Here is a 12,596-nt window from a genome sequence, read left to right on the forward strand (position 1 = left end):
TTGATGGGAAAGAATATTATGATTTAAGGGGGAAAAAATCCCAATGCCTAAAACTGAAGAGATTTACATGCTTTCTATATTACATACACAAAGCCATGCACACACTGATACGCATGCACACATGCCTCAGAGAGGCACAAATCTGTATTCTGAGAACAAGAGCTAAACTAGCCACACGGCCTCTCTCCGTTGCACCAGATCTCAGATCTCAGTTTTGGTGCTTTAATTCCAGTGTTTCTTTTTCTTTTTCATTATTTTGTAAAGCTATCTGTTTTAAGAACAGTAAATAGACTTGTTGCCCTTATAGAAGGGCTGTTTTTAGCCCTTTCTAAAATAACACTTGAGATCACCATGAGGAAACCCAAGGTGTTGCAAGGCTCTTAGGAGCGGGGTATTTTACGGAGCGCACAGCCAGAGTAAAAAGAGGCTTCACAAGAACGCTGTTCCAGTACTCTGCAAGGTCAAAGAACGAGAGTGCACAGAAGTGAAAATGAACACAGAAGTATTTGCCCATCCTCATTTTTGGATTGGAAAACAGGGACACGCTGTTTTCATTCTCTATCTGAGGCTCTTCAGGTTTTTCCTATTTGGCTGCTCAGACATTTCACTCTCCAACTTTCAGGTTTAGGCTAGGCTGGGGCTGGGACAGACTTACCGCAAAACATTTGCACACATTTCATGTATGAGGCAGCAAGGTAACCTGGTCAGGAGTAGCAGATTAACCTTTGGGATCACTAGCATGTTATGACTTGTAGTTATTGACAGATACCCCAGCTGAGGTAACCTTGGGAACAACCTTCCCAAAGCTATGTTCCTGCTGGATCTCAGCCACCATAAATCACCACAAAGACTACAGCTGTCATGGGGTTGTACGCTGGGCTTGCTCTTGCTCCCATGGCTTTATCATCCACACTACCGTTTGCCCACTCTTTTGGTTTCTCAGCTAACATTTTTGCAAACCATACCACTAGAATCCCATGGCTCCGAGCACCAGGTGCCATCGGGTGCCATCCCCCGCTGCTCCAAAATCAGACTCACAAATCATTCACTGTCTGTGCTCTTTCCTTTTCTGTAGTCTAGGTTTGCCAGGACAGAATTTAACACCTCTACCTCCAAAACTGATGCCATCCATATTGTAAAAGTCCAACACAGTATCTTTTTGAAATTATTTTGCAGTGCCTTATAGTTGAGTACCCCACCTGTATTTCCCCCTCAGTTTTAAAAAAGGGATATTTTAAATGGATATGCTTAGACAAATTGTTATTGATTTATAATAATTACTCTGGACTATGGGCACAGCTTTTCCAGATAATAAGAATATAGCTTCATTAATTTGACTACAGTCAAATACATGAGAATTAGAACAAGAATAATTTCATTTAATAGACACAGTCTGCAAAGGGAGAGAATCACAGAATCATTGATGTTGGAAAAGACCCTTAGGTTGTCATGGGGTCTGAATGGGTACTATCGCTAAGTCAGATAGAGATAAACCTAACAGAAATTTCAGCTATTTAAATTCCTACCTCCTCCTGATTCTCCTCCAAAAAGAGTCTTAGGTGGAATTTTGCTTCTGCAAAGCCACTGGTTGTCAGCTCTGGATATATGTCATGTACCAGTGCTAGCTGTCCTGATTAGTTTTCTAGGCTCTGACTCATTAATAATTGTTGTCTCAGTTTGCCCTGAATTGCAGTGGGGAAAAAAAAGTATAGCCACGTTCTGGCAAGGTACCACACGTGCCATTGAGTTGTGTAATAGCGGTCCATAAAGCCAAGTTCTCGATCTATTGCACCAGAGCTGTTGCTCAAAAAGTGTTGGGAACTAAACATTTAGATTCACCTTTTGGAGCATCTCTCAATAATAGTGGGAAGTTTCTGAATGGAGAGCTGAGCTGTAAAACCTCTCCTTTTCTACTTGTTTTACAGTCATTTTTTGTATGGAAACAAATTCATAATTCAGTACAAAACACAAACCAGCTCCTGCTTCGTGTACCCCACCCACAAACTTAAATAATGTAGTTGTCAGGGTTGACAAGTTCTGCCTGCTGTAGCATTTCTGTGTTTTATAGGAAATTTTAACCAGGGGTGTTATTTTAAGAGATGAGCAAATGGGGAAACCCCATGGCCTAGCCAATAAAATATGAACTTTAGGTGCAATGGAGCACTCATAAATATGACTCAGAACAAGGGGATTCATTGTTTCTCCCGACCCCTTTTAGCTGCTCCTCTGATCTCAACCTCTCTGTGTGCGTCATGGCAGCCCTCATCCTTTAACCTGCGGTTTTTAAAAGCTAGCTTCTACGTTATTTATGGCTGCAAATGTTAGTAGCCTGTCTGTGTACTCCCTGAACACATATACTGAAGGGTTGGGGGGAGCTGCATTTTATTTTGCAAGGATGAAAAGTTTTGCCCGGGGATCCAAGTGCCTGGGGAGGTTGAGGTAGTTGCTCTGCCCCGAGGCGCTGAGAATAAAACTGCTCCCTTCACCTGCAAGGCTTACCAGGAGAAGAAACCCATACCTGGACTAATTTTCTCTTTCATTTGCACATTATCTGTCTTTATCACAGTCTTTGCCCTTTCTCTGTCTGCATGCACTTTCTTCTCCCTACCATGATGAACTTCCCTCCACTTTTGTAACTCTGCTGGCGTGGGAAATGCTTTCAGTGCTACAACATCCCGCACCATGTGAGGCACAGAGGAGCGGGACTAATTCTCCCAGAGGCTGTTTCTCTGTTGTGAACCTTTCCCATGCCCAGCAGGTCTGTGTCCAGCCCCACATGTTGGCCATTGCCTACTGAGAGGAAGAAGGCTGTCCTCCCTGGAAAGCTTGGCCTGTGCTTTGCCATTTTTCTCTCATGCCTGCTCTCATTCCTTCCCTCCTCATCTCCCGCACTGTCGCTTAGTCTCACCACTTCTTGGCCTTTAATCCCTTCTGCAGCCAAATGCCACTGACATAAAATTAAAGTTCAGTGACCCTGCCTAGATGGTGGGGGTTAGAGACAAGGGAAAGGACAAGTAGGAGAGGATGGGGAAAAGTGTGGGAAATAATTATAAAGTCTGGTAGCAGCCAGAGCTCTCCTGAAGCCCTGGGGAGCCTTTCTTTAGCTGGAGGCTGCAATTGGCACTTCATAAACTGTTCATTCTCAGCTATGTGGAAACACCAGACGACACCTAGAATGATCAGACTGTAATCAATCAATTTTCTGCAAAACTATATTAGTTTGTGGGCCTATGAAAGCAAGCTGAAAGGAACCACCATGGCTAAAAAGAGAAGAAAAAGGAACTGCCCGTGCCATAATTGCCTCCGTAACTCAGGCAGTAAGTAGGCAGGTAGCCATGGTAAAATTATTTGCATAATTTAACATACGGAGAAAACAATAACAGGAGCGATAAGTGTGGGAGATCACGTACGTGCCGAAGTTGTTCGGTTATCTAAGCAAAGAAACGGGGGTTTAGGAAGAGAAGCAAGAGGCTCTCCATCTGCTCCATGGCAGGCGGACTCCTGCCTTAATACCCTCCATGCAGAGGCGTCTCCACAAGCCTTCCTCTTTCTCTTTCATGGCTAGCCAGAGTCACTCCAAGATTGTGTTTTCCTGGGAAAATATGTACTGTACAATACATACAATCCCCACAACCCCACCCAAAGTCTGTGTTTAGTCTGGAAAGGAGCACTTTCTAAAGAAGAAGCGGAACTGGGTCAGCCGTTCTTCCCAATGGGAAAAATATTAATAATAATATATATTTATATATATCCATACATATATATAGCTTTTCACCATGCACGTCTAACCATCTGCTAAATCAGTTTCTCTTCAGTTATCTGCAATTTCTTTCAAATCTGTCGGCAAGGAAAGTCAGACAGTTTTATACCCCAGTTAATGGAGAGCTTGACATTTTTTTGGCTGGGTAGATACAATAATTTACTTGGGTTTAAAGTGTTAACTTTGGCAAAAATATTAATGACAGTTATAAAAACATTATTTTGTTAGATGATATTTATGGATCACACACAAACCTATTTTGAGGTAGAGCTATATAGTTCATAAGGTTCATGTAACATGAGAGATTTCAAAGGAAATATAAAATATTTCAATATAAAACAACAAATGTAGTGTAATTCTAAAAAGGAATATGGAGAATATTTCTTGCTCAAAATCAAAAACAATCCCTAACAACCTGCTCTGTCATCGCACAAAAATTGGTTAAAACTGCCTAATGAATTGTAAGGATTGGGTGAGGATTTTTAGGGAACGTATCCCATGGGTAAAGTCCTTTTGTTCTCGAAATAAACTAACCTCTTTTGCAAAAAGCTGTCTTAATATTTAATTTGATCATAGAAAATTATTTCGTCATTAATAGTCATTTCTAATGCCTGATTGCTTACCTAGGTCACAACAAATTAGTTCAGCTCACTGATTGGGTGATGAAAATTTTATTAAGGGAAAAAAATCTTTGGATTTCAAGATGCCAAGTGAGGTCTACTTTGGGTGAAGATTAAATGAGACCCACTTGATCTAATTTGCTTTTAAATTTTATGTAAAAGAGTGAAAAATGCCGTCTTAATGACTTTGGGTTGCCATTCAAAAAAACTTCACAAATATTTTCTCATTTCTTCTCAGTATTGATCCAATTCCACAATTAAAGACATGGGGTCTATTTGTTATTTAACAAGTTTTATCTCTGTAATAGCATCCCTCTGTTCAAGGCAAGATAATAGCACTATTTCCGTCACTTCAGTTAAGGCTGTGTCAATATTTTCATTAGAAGCCTGCATTTTGCAGACTAAAACTGTACCACAGCCAAGGAAATTCGCGTAAGGTTAAAATTAAGACAGCAACATCTGAAATCCAGTGGAAAAGAAAGAAAGAAAGTGTGCTCATTCCTAAGCTTTGAGGAGAGAATTTAATGATCCTGAGGCCTTTTTGCGTGTATCCTTCAAACCCAGCTCCCCTTCCACAGCTCCTGGCATTTTATAGCTTAGCACTCCATATCCCTCGCGGATGATATGTTAGCTGTGAGTGGAAGGTTGTAGAAACTGAATTAGTTTAATTTAAGAAACTAGCTACTATATACACTCAACGTCTGACTGAAGTTAGGAATCCTTTTTTGTGTGTGTGTAACGAAAATATATTTGTACAGGTATTCGGTGTGGATTGATGTACTGTAGGTTTCTCAAAGTAGTTGTATAAAAATTGTTCTCTGCCATGTTAGCATTCTCTGATGAACACAATGGGCTGTAAATCTTGTGAATTTATGTATTTGCTTAGTGATTCAGGTTTTAAAGAAGAACATAATCTTCAAGACAGCGTACAAACTTGGGGTAGAGAAGCTGGAGAAATAAGAACAGTCCTCTGTGCCTCAAACAGGCAAAATTTCCTTTGATTTCAGCATCTGATTTAAGAACTGATCACAGTACATGTGGTTTGAGGATTATTGTAATTAAGATTGTGGAATCACATTGTGTGTGAAGAAGACAAGTTGTCTTTCTGGGGTGTATTGGTTACTTTAAAAATCTCCGTAATATTGTATCCTTCTTTAAATTAGCATGTCAGGATCACAAATTTTGTAGTGAACTTCACATTTGAGTTTTTGAAAGTAATTTTATATGCTAAGAAAGAAAACATAACAGAAAACCACAAAACTTTTATATATTTGTCCCCTACCTTATAGAAAGTTCATATCAATTCATAGGAAAATATGGAGAAAGAAAACACAGTTGCTTAGCAAATGCAGCAATCTGTTCAGAGAAAAATTTACAGATGTGTTGTAAACAAATGAAAATACAGACCATTTGAATTGCATGAGAAGGAACACTTAAGTACAGTGGATTTAATGATCACTTTGATGCTAATGGAAAATTCAGTCCTTGAAATGTTTAAACGTCATTTATAAAAGTGCTGCTGTTTCTCCAAGCCTCAGTCATGTACATATTTTTTAATGCAATCCCCCTTTTTTGGTGAGAGGTGAAGAGTGGGAACACTAACATTTATCTTAACAAAGTCCTTCCCTAACTAAATTTTGAGTGAGCCGAAAAGTGAGTAGGACTACATGAGTATTATTTGTCTGTTCTCTGAGGAACAGGGTATCCTATATATGTCATTTTGGGAGACCAGCCAAAAAGAAGATGCCAGAACTCTAAACAGTCAGGGCTTTGCAACAATATAATAAAATATAACAACAGGATAAAAAAACACCCAGTGAGGAAAACAAAGTCCTGAACTTGTAGGTGATATAATCAGATCTTTGAAAACCCCAGTGTATTTAGTGGAGGATTTATTCTTTGACTGCTGGACCAACCCCAGTTAACTCTTCTGTTACACTCATCAATATTTATGGAGAGCTGCCAACGCACACAGTCTTATACAAAATACAGGACAAGACATAGTCTCTGTCTTGTTGTATCTTTCAAGAAAGAAAGAGGTGGAAATTCTGGTATAAATTCCAGTATAAAGAGCAGGTGTTTACAATTTTAACTTCAGGACAAGTAAATGCAGTCTTGTTTTTCTCCCTGGTTGCTTGACAGAATTATAATTGCAGTTTCCTTGATGATTATTTTTTAAATTTGTTTTTGAAAGTGAGGTATTTGCAACTCTGACAGGTTGTTTTTTGTCAAAATTAGCATACGTTTCAATTTTTATTCTTTAATATAAAATTATTTGTCCTTGTCTATTTTTTACTTTACTTTTTAATCTTATTCAGCCTTTTCAATCTTATGCTTAATAATTCCTATCCAACATCTCTGCTTCATATTTCTTGTTTTAATATATATGTCTTAAATTATTATAACTGGCTACAACCATACACAAAAGTTTCAATTTAAAATATCATGATGATTAATAAAGCTTTATAATTACACCTTATGTAATTAATGGTGTGCAAGTATGAACATGGTGAATACTATTTCCAGAACAGATTAATTTGATGCAAGTTGACTGAGGCTTCAAATCTAAACCCAGTTGAGTTATTACTGTGCTGCATCAGCATTTATTGATTTTAAGGTACAGTGTTACCATTCACTTATCACTGCATATTTTTCCCCATTGTACATTAAAAGAGCTTGCCCTCATCTGTCATGATCTTCTACTGCATAAATCATATAAAATGGTTACCTGTTTCTGTGATTTATTTCATTTTTATGTTAATTATACTGAAACATAGGATTGTTTAATAAAAATGTTGAAGCTAATCTATATTGGTCATCAATATTTCTTACGCATGTTACACGGTGGAATGTGTGATAAACCACAATATCCAACACGTATGGAAGGGCATTTAAAGTGAATTAGAATTTAGACTCACTTAGAGCTGAGACACATTTTAATTCTACAGAGGCCAGACAAGATCTGGTATTTACACGGTATTTTTTTATAAGTTAATGGTGTCTATTACTCATAACCACTATAAAAATAAAGCATCTCACCCCCTGTTCTCACAGTTTAGAAATGTAAGATATGCTTTAGCTTCTCAAAATTACTTTCTTACAGCAACACTGGCTTCCCAACAGAATGAGACAAATATTAGAAACTTCCCAGTCAAGGTAAGACACTCAGTGGAAATTTGCATTCTTCCAGAGATAGTTTTTGTCTGTGCAAGCGCAGCAGGATCAGGCTAGGACATATCTGACACTGAGTCTTCAAAGACTTCTACTCATGCACTGCAAGAAGTCCTCTTGAAATTAAAGAAGTTTTGTGAAATCAAAGGCTAGGTCCTGTGTAAATAGTCCTCAGGGCCACTGATGAAATGGTCTGTGACATATTTACTGAAGGTATTTCTCAGGACACACGAGGAAAATTTTTGCAGGATCAGGACCTTGATCAATGCTTAATTCCTATTTTCCTTTATAACATTGCCATTTTAAATTGAACTGACGCCAGATACTCTGGGTAAATTGAGATATACAATAACTTAAAAGTAATACACAGATAATATGTAACTCTTTCTTAAGGATGAGGAACACATTTTCAAAAAACAGAGAATTCATTTTTTTCTAGTCTGCTATTTCAGGAGCAAGAGCAACAAACAAATGTATTTAGAGTTGGGGACATATGTTACTCTTAAGGAAAAAGATCTCAGAATTGAACACCTCCTGATCTGCCAAATAATAAATGAAAAGTAATTTTATTATTACGACAACTAAACTCTAGGGTGTCACTTTCCTAGAAATTTGAGTTGTTGAGGATTTTAGTGTTTGGAAACATTTTTAATCCTGCAGCAAGGATTAATGACCTGGTAGACCTAAAAGGTACAGAATGTGTGTGATAATCTGAAGGTATTTCGGAACATGTCCCATTGTTTAAAAAGTTTCCAGAGAAAATATTACCCTGGAAAGCAAGAGCTCATCAGATTTTGTACCAGCTTATTGAGAAATTTCAAGTATTCAATTAAATCTTTTGCTATTCAGATCAAATGAGAAGGGGTTTTTTTAGCTAGCCTTATGTGTCCTGCATAATTTAAAATACTTATAAAAACAGTAAATACATTTCATGAATTATTTGCAGCTTTCTTAATGAGATTTAAGTTGCCTTCTATTAAAGAAATCTGTAACTGCTTTTTCAACCACAACGTGACTGGTAAGCATGTTTATTATACTCAGAAGCCAATATAATTTAGTTTTATCAGTTTTTGTGTCTGAATTGATATCATTTTCAAAAGCATTCTTTGCTTGCATGTTTCTGGTGTTTAATACTCTACTTGTTATTTAATTTATTTATGAGACAGAAAATAAGAACCATTGCAGACTCTGAGCACCATGGCAGTATAATAAAACACAGTCTGTGGTTATTAAACAGAAATAACAAAGAAACAGCAACAGATTATTTAAAATCCAGCCATCCAGCTGAAAAGATAATAAAACTCTGACTCTTACCAACAGAAAACCCCCTAAACAACCTAAGAAATCTTTTTTTTTTTTTTTTTTCCCAGAAGTGGCTTAACTTTTCCCTTTTCATAACATTCTAGGCTTTAAAATATTAACAACTGATGTTTGTTCATGTCTGAGCTTTAAGCAAAACAGTGAGAGAAATAACCGAGCAATAGGCATAAGTGTTTGATTTTTTGAGATTTTTAAAAAAAAGGAGTTAGTTGGCCTAAGGCTAGAATTTTCATTACATCAATGAAAGAAAGAAAACAGAAGCCAGCAGAGGGGAGTTATAGAAACTGACTTTATATAAACAGTGAGAAAAATCTTTTTCCATGGCCACCTACAACGTAGCTACTTTACCATCAGTACGACTTTTCTTTTACCAGTGGCACAGCTGCCCGGGCCCAATCCTGCCGTTTTAGAACAGGTTACGGTCCGGCCGAGAGGTTTGCCCCTCGCAAGATCAGGCTAACAGTTTGTCAAAGAGAGCAAAAAAAAAAATTTTTCCACATACCTAAATTGACAAAGCTCATGACCATGTCAGCATCATTCAGAAAGTTGGTGTCGTGCAGGCTGGCTAAGGGAGGATTCTGTGTGGTCAGGGGGGTCATGCGAGATAATTGTATTCTCCGCGAATATCCATTTGGAGAGGCAGGGTATCCTTTCCGTATCCCTCTGCTCTCCCCTGCCATTGATCCCTTTAGTGAATACTCCAGCTCCTCAGTATCCTCTTCATTTGTCATGGCATTATACAGGTCCAGCATGAAGAGGGGTGCAGAAGAAGCCTGCTTTCCTGGTGAAAATGGTCTGGGTCTGTGAGGTAAACCCAGGATAGAGAGAATCTCTCTCTGAATTTCCCTTCTCTCATGGTTCCGCAGCCTCCTGTAAATAAAACTCGAATGGACATGATTGTCTCCTAAACCTCCCTGTGCGTGACCCACCAGAACCCAGCAATTCCAGAGCAAGCCCACGAAAGCTTTGAGCGCAGTTAGGTTCATCTTTGAAAAGAAAAAGAACAAGGAAAAAAAAAAAATCTTTTCTCCTACTTGTTCTGAGTTCCTATGAGGTCTGCTTTCCCAGTGGCTGAAAAACAAAATTTACCTATTCTTTATGTCAATGTCATCTCTAAACATAACATCTTTGGTGATTTCTCTCCCCCCACCCTGTTTAAATATTATGGAATGTGTCAGGTTGCAGTTATTTCTAAGAAAGCTGAAATTCAGACTTCCAATTTTCCACTGTTGTTATCGTTTTTTCTGCATTTATGGAGCAGAAGACCAGTATTTTGTCAGCTGACCTAGGCATTCCTATATAAACCTTAGATAACCAGGTCTTTGGTGGGGAGCTGTATTAGCAAGAGCTGTTCTTCTGACACATTGTAGTTCCCAGAGTTATCTTCCCTTGTTATTCTGAGTTCTTCGTACACCTTGCGCTCTTCCCAAGATAAAATCCTGAGTCACAGATTTGTCTTGATCTGTACCTTGGTGGTGTAACACATATTTGTCCAGCAGCCTGGTGATACCTTTAACATCTTTTGAATCGCTTGAGTGTAAAGTAATTCTAAAGCATGTACTAATCAAATTAATGTGTTGCCATGAATTTACTCGCAAAAAAAACCTTCTGTAAATCCATTCAACCCTTTTCGGCTTCTGAACTGTTATTTCCAACTCTAGCAGGCACAAATATAACAGCTCTCTTCAAGAGAGATCTAAAGACTAATGTAAGCACAACCCTGCTGGGAAAGAAGAGGCTTCTCATTGTAATTTGAAACGGGTATAGCAAAAAAGTCCTTAACCCTTCTCTTGCCAGACAGAGCTTTAAACCTCTCCCCCCCTAATTTACGGTAATATACCTAATTTTGGCTATCGGCTGTTTTTTTCCTAACAGCTTGCAGAATCAATTTTAACTTTAACAATTTTAGGATATGTAGGTAGCTAAAGGCATGGTGTAATGTGGAAGCTCTTGTGAGTCTCCTTATGAGTCCCTAGTTTAGTAAACTTGAATAGGAAACTCTCATAACAGACTAAAATAGCATCTCATTAATTCAAGAAATGTTTATATTTTAGGTAAGTTTAGCAAACAAAGGTGAACTTTTTAATAAACTCTGTAGGAAATTTTGTCAGTGAGGCTTGATTCACTGTTTTCTAAAAATGTTGGGAATGCAATCTGAATGAAAACAAATTTATTCAGCAAGCGAGTTTTCAAGTTGTGCATAGCCAATGGTGTAATTATGGTTATAGTCACAACTTTCATAAACTGTAATTTGCAATGATAATTTATTCAAAGAACATTTTGACTCATAAATCGCCATACTACATTTCCCAGTAAATATCAAAAGCTAGGATTTAATCCCACAGCCTATTATTAACTGGAGAAAGAAACAGCTTAACTGAAGAAATAAGAAATATTAAATAGATTTTAAAGCTGCTGCCCATGAAGTTAAAGTTCAGCTTAGAATTGTATGACAGCCAGCAACTGGTGTTTTCCTCTCACTAAAACAAAATCGCAGTGTTAAATTTCATATTGCTCAGACTATTGGTGGTCATTTTCCCCACTCCTATAATTTGCCTTCGGTCTTAAGGAGGCTTTCCTTTGATGAAGGGGAGAAAAAAAGGACAAAAAAGGTTAATACATGACACTGAGGAAAAAAAACAGGTATATAAAATGCCTCCCATTGGGTTTTCCCTTACATGACTAGCACCTACTCAGCAAATCACACAGTTCTTGAGTAAACTTGGGAGTGTGACAGCAAGTATAGTCACACCCTAAGAAGCCAGGAACAATTTATCTAGTATATTAAGCACAAACGAGCTTTTCTCATATATTGTGAGTCCTAGTCTATATTTACTGTCTAGTCCAGCTATCATTAAAATGTAGCTGATTCTCTCTCATAAATCAGCACACATAATAGACAATGCTTCTACCAAGGAAGGTTTTATCTCATACCAGACCTGCTGAATTAACACTGAAATTAATTATGAAGCTATTTAACAAAAGTCCTGTTCCCAGCAGAAGAGCAGTCAGCATCAGAATGTCCTTTCTTTCCTCATTGAGGTTTTCCCTCAAAATCCATTTGTTATAAGAGAAGTATTATTTCCTGGTTTTGTTTTGCTTTCACTTGTCCCCCTCAGACAGTTGTAATGATACATGATACTTTACCATACATATGTCTTTTTTGAATTTGGCCATCATGTATCCTGCAACAAGGTTTATTTCTCTTTTCCAGCAATATATTTCCTTTTTTTCCCTAAGCATTCATAAAAGCCAGTGGATTGATTGCTCAGAGGATTTAAGTCCTCATCCTATCAGTACGTCCAGCAACAGAAACTTCCTATATTATCCCACTAGAGTGTCTGGAGTCTTTTCCCACTTAAAAAGCCAAAAATACCCTCAAGTTTGAAGATGCTTTTATGTTGTAAACATTTTTCCAGACAGAAACTGAGTAAGAAAACATATAAACTAGCAATCATATGTTTGATGAAAACAGCCCCTGTTATTTTCAGACGGAGCCACAACCAAACATGTAACCTCAATACAAAGGTTTTATTTTACATTAACCTACCCTACACTGACACACCAAACGTCCTTGACTAGAAAGTGAAAATAAAAATAAAAATAGGTTTTATTAATATAAACACAATGTCCTTTTGTAATAAACCTGTGTCCTATAAGCACTCATTGTTAACATGGATATCTCATACATGGGAGATATAGCCAGCTCTAAAACCGAAAACCTT

The 12,596-nt window shown here is 37.7% G+C and overlaps 1 protein-coding gene across 2 annotated transcripts in view; it reads right to left on the reverse strand.

Moving 5' to 3' along the window:
* Positions 1–9,857, reverse strand: part of BMP5 (bone morphogenetic protein 5) — a 56,318-nt gene extending 46,461 nt beyond the window's left edge. For both annotated transcript variants that reach the window (XM_072857813.1, XM_072857811.1), the window contains exon 1: positions 9,374–9,857. In XM_072857813.1, the coding sequence (XP_072713914.1) occupies positions 9,374–9,857 (484 nt within the window). The remainder of the gene's footprint in view (positions 1–9,373) is intronic.
* Between the last annotated feature and the right edge of the window lie 2,739 nt (positions 9,858–12,596).

Source organism: Ciconia boyciana, chromosome 3 (assembly GCF_034638445.1).
Source record: "Ciconia boyciana chromosome 3, ASM3463844v1, whole genome shotgun sequence".
NCBI lineage: Eukaryota > Metazoa > Chordata > Aves > Ciconiiformes > Ciconiidae > Ciconia > Ciconia boyciana.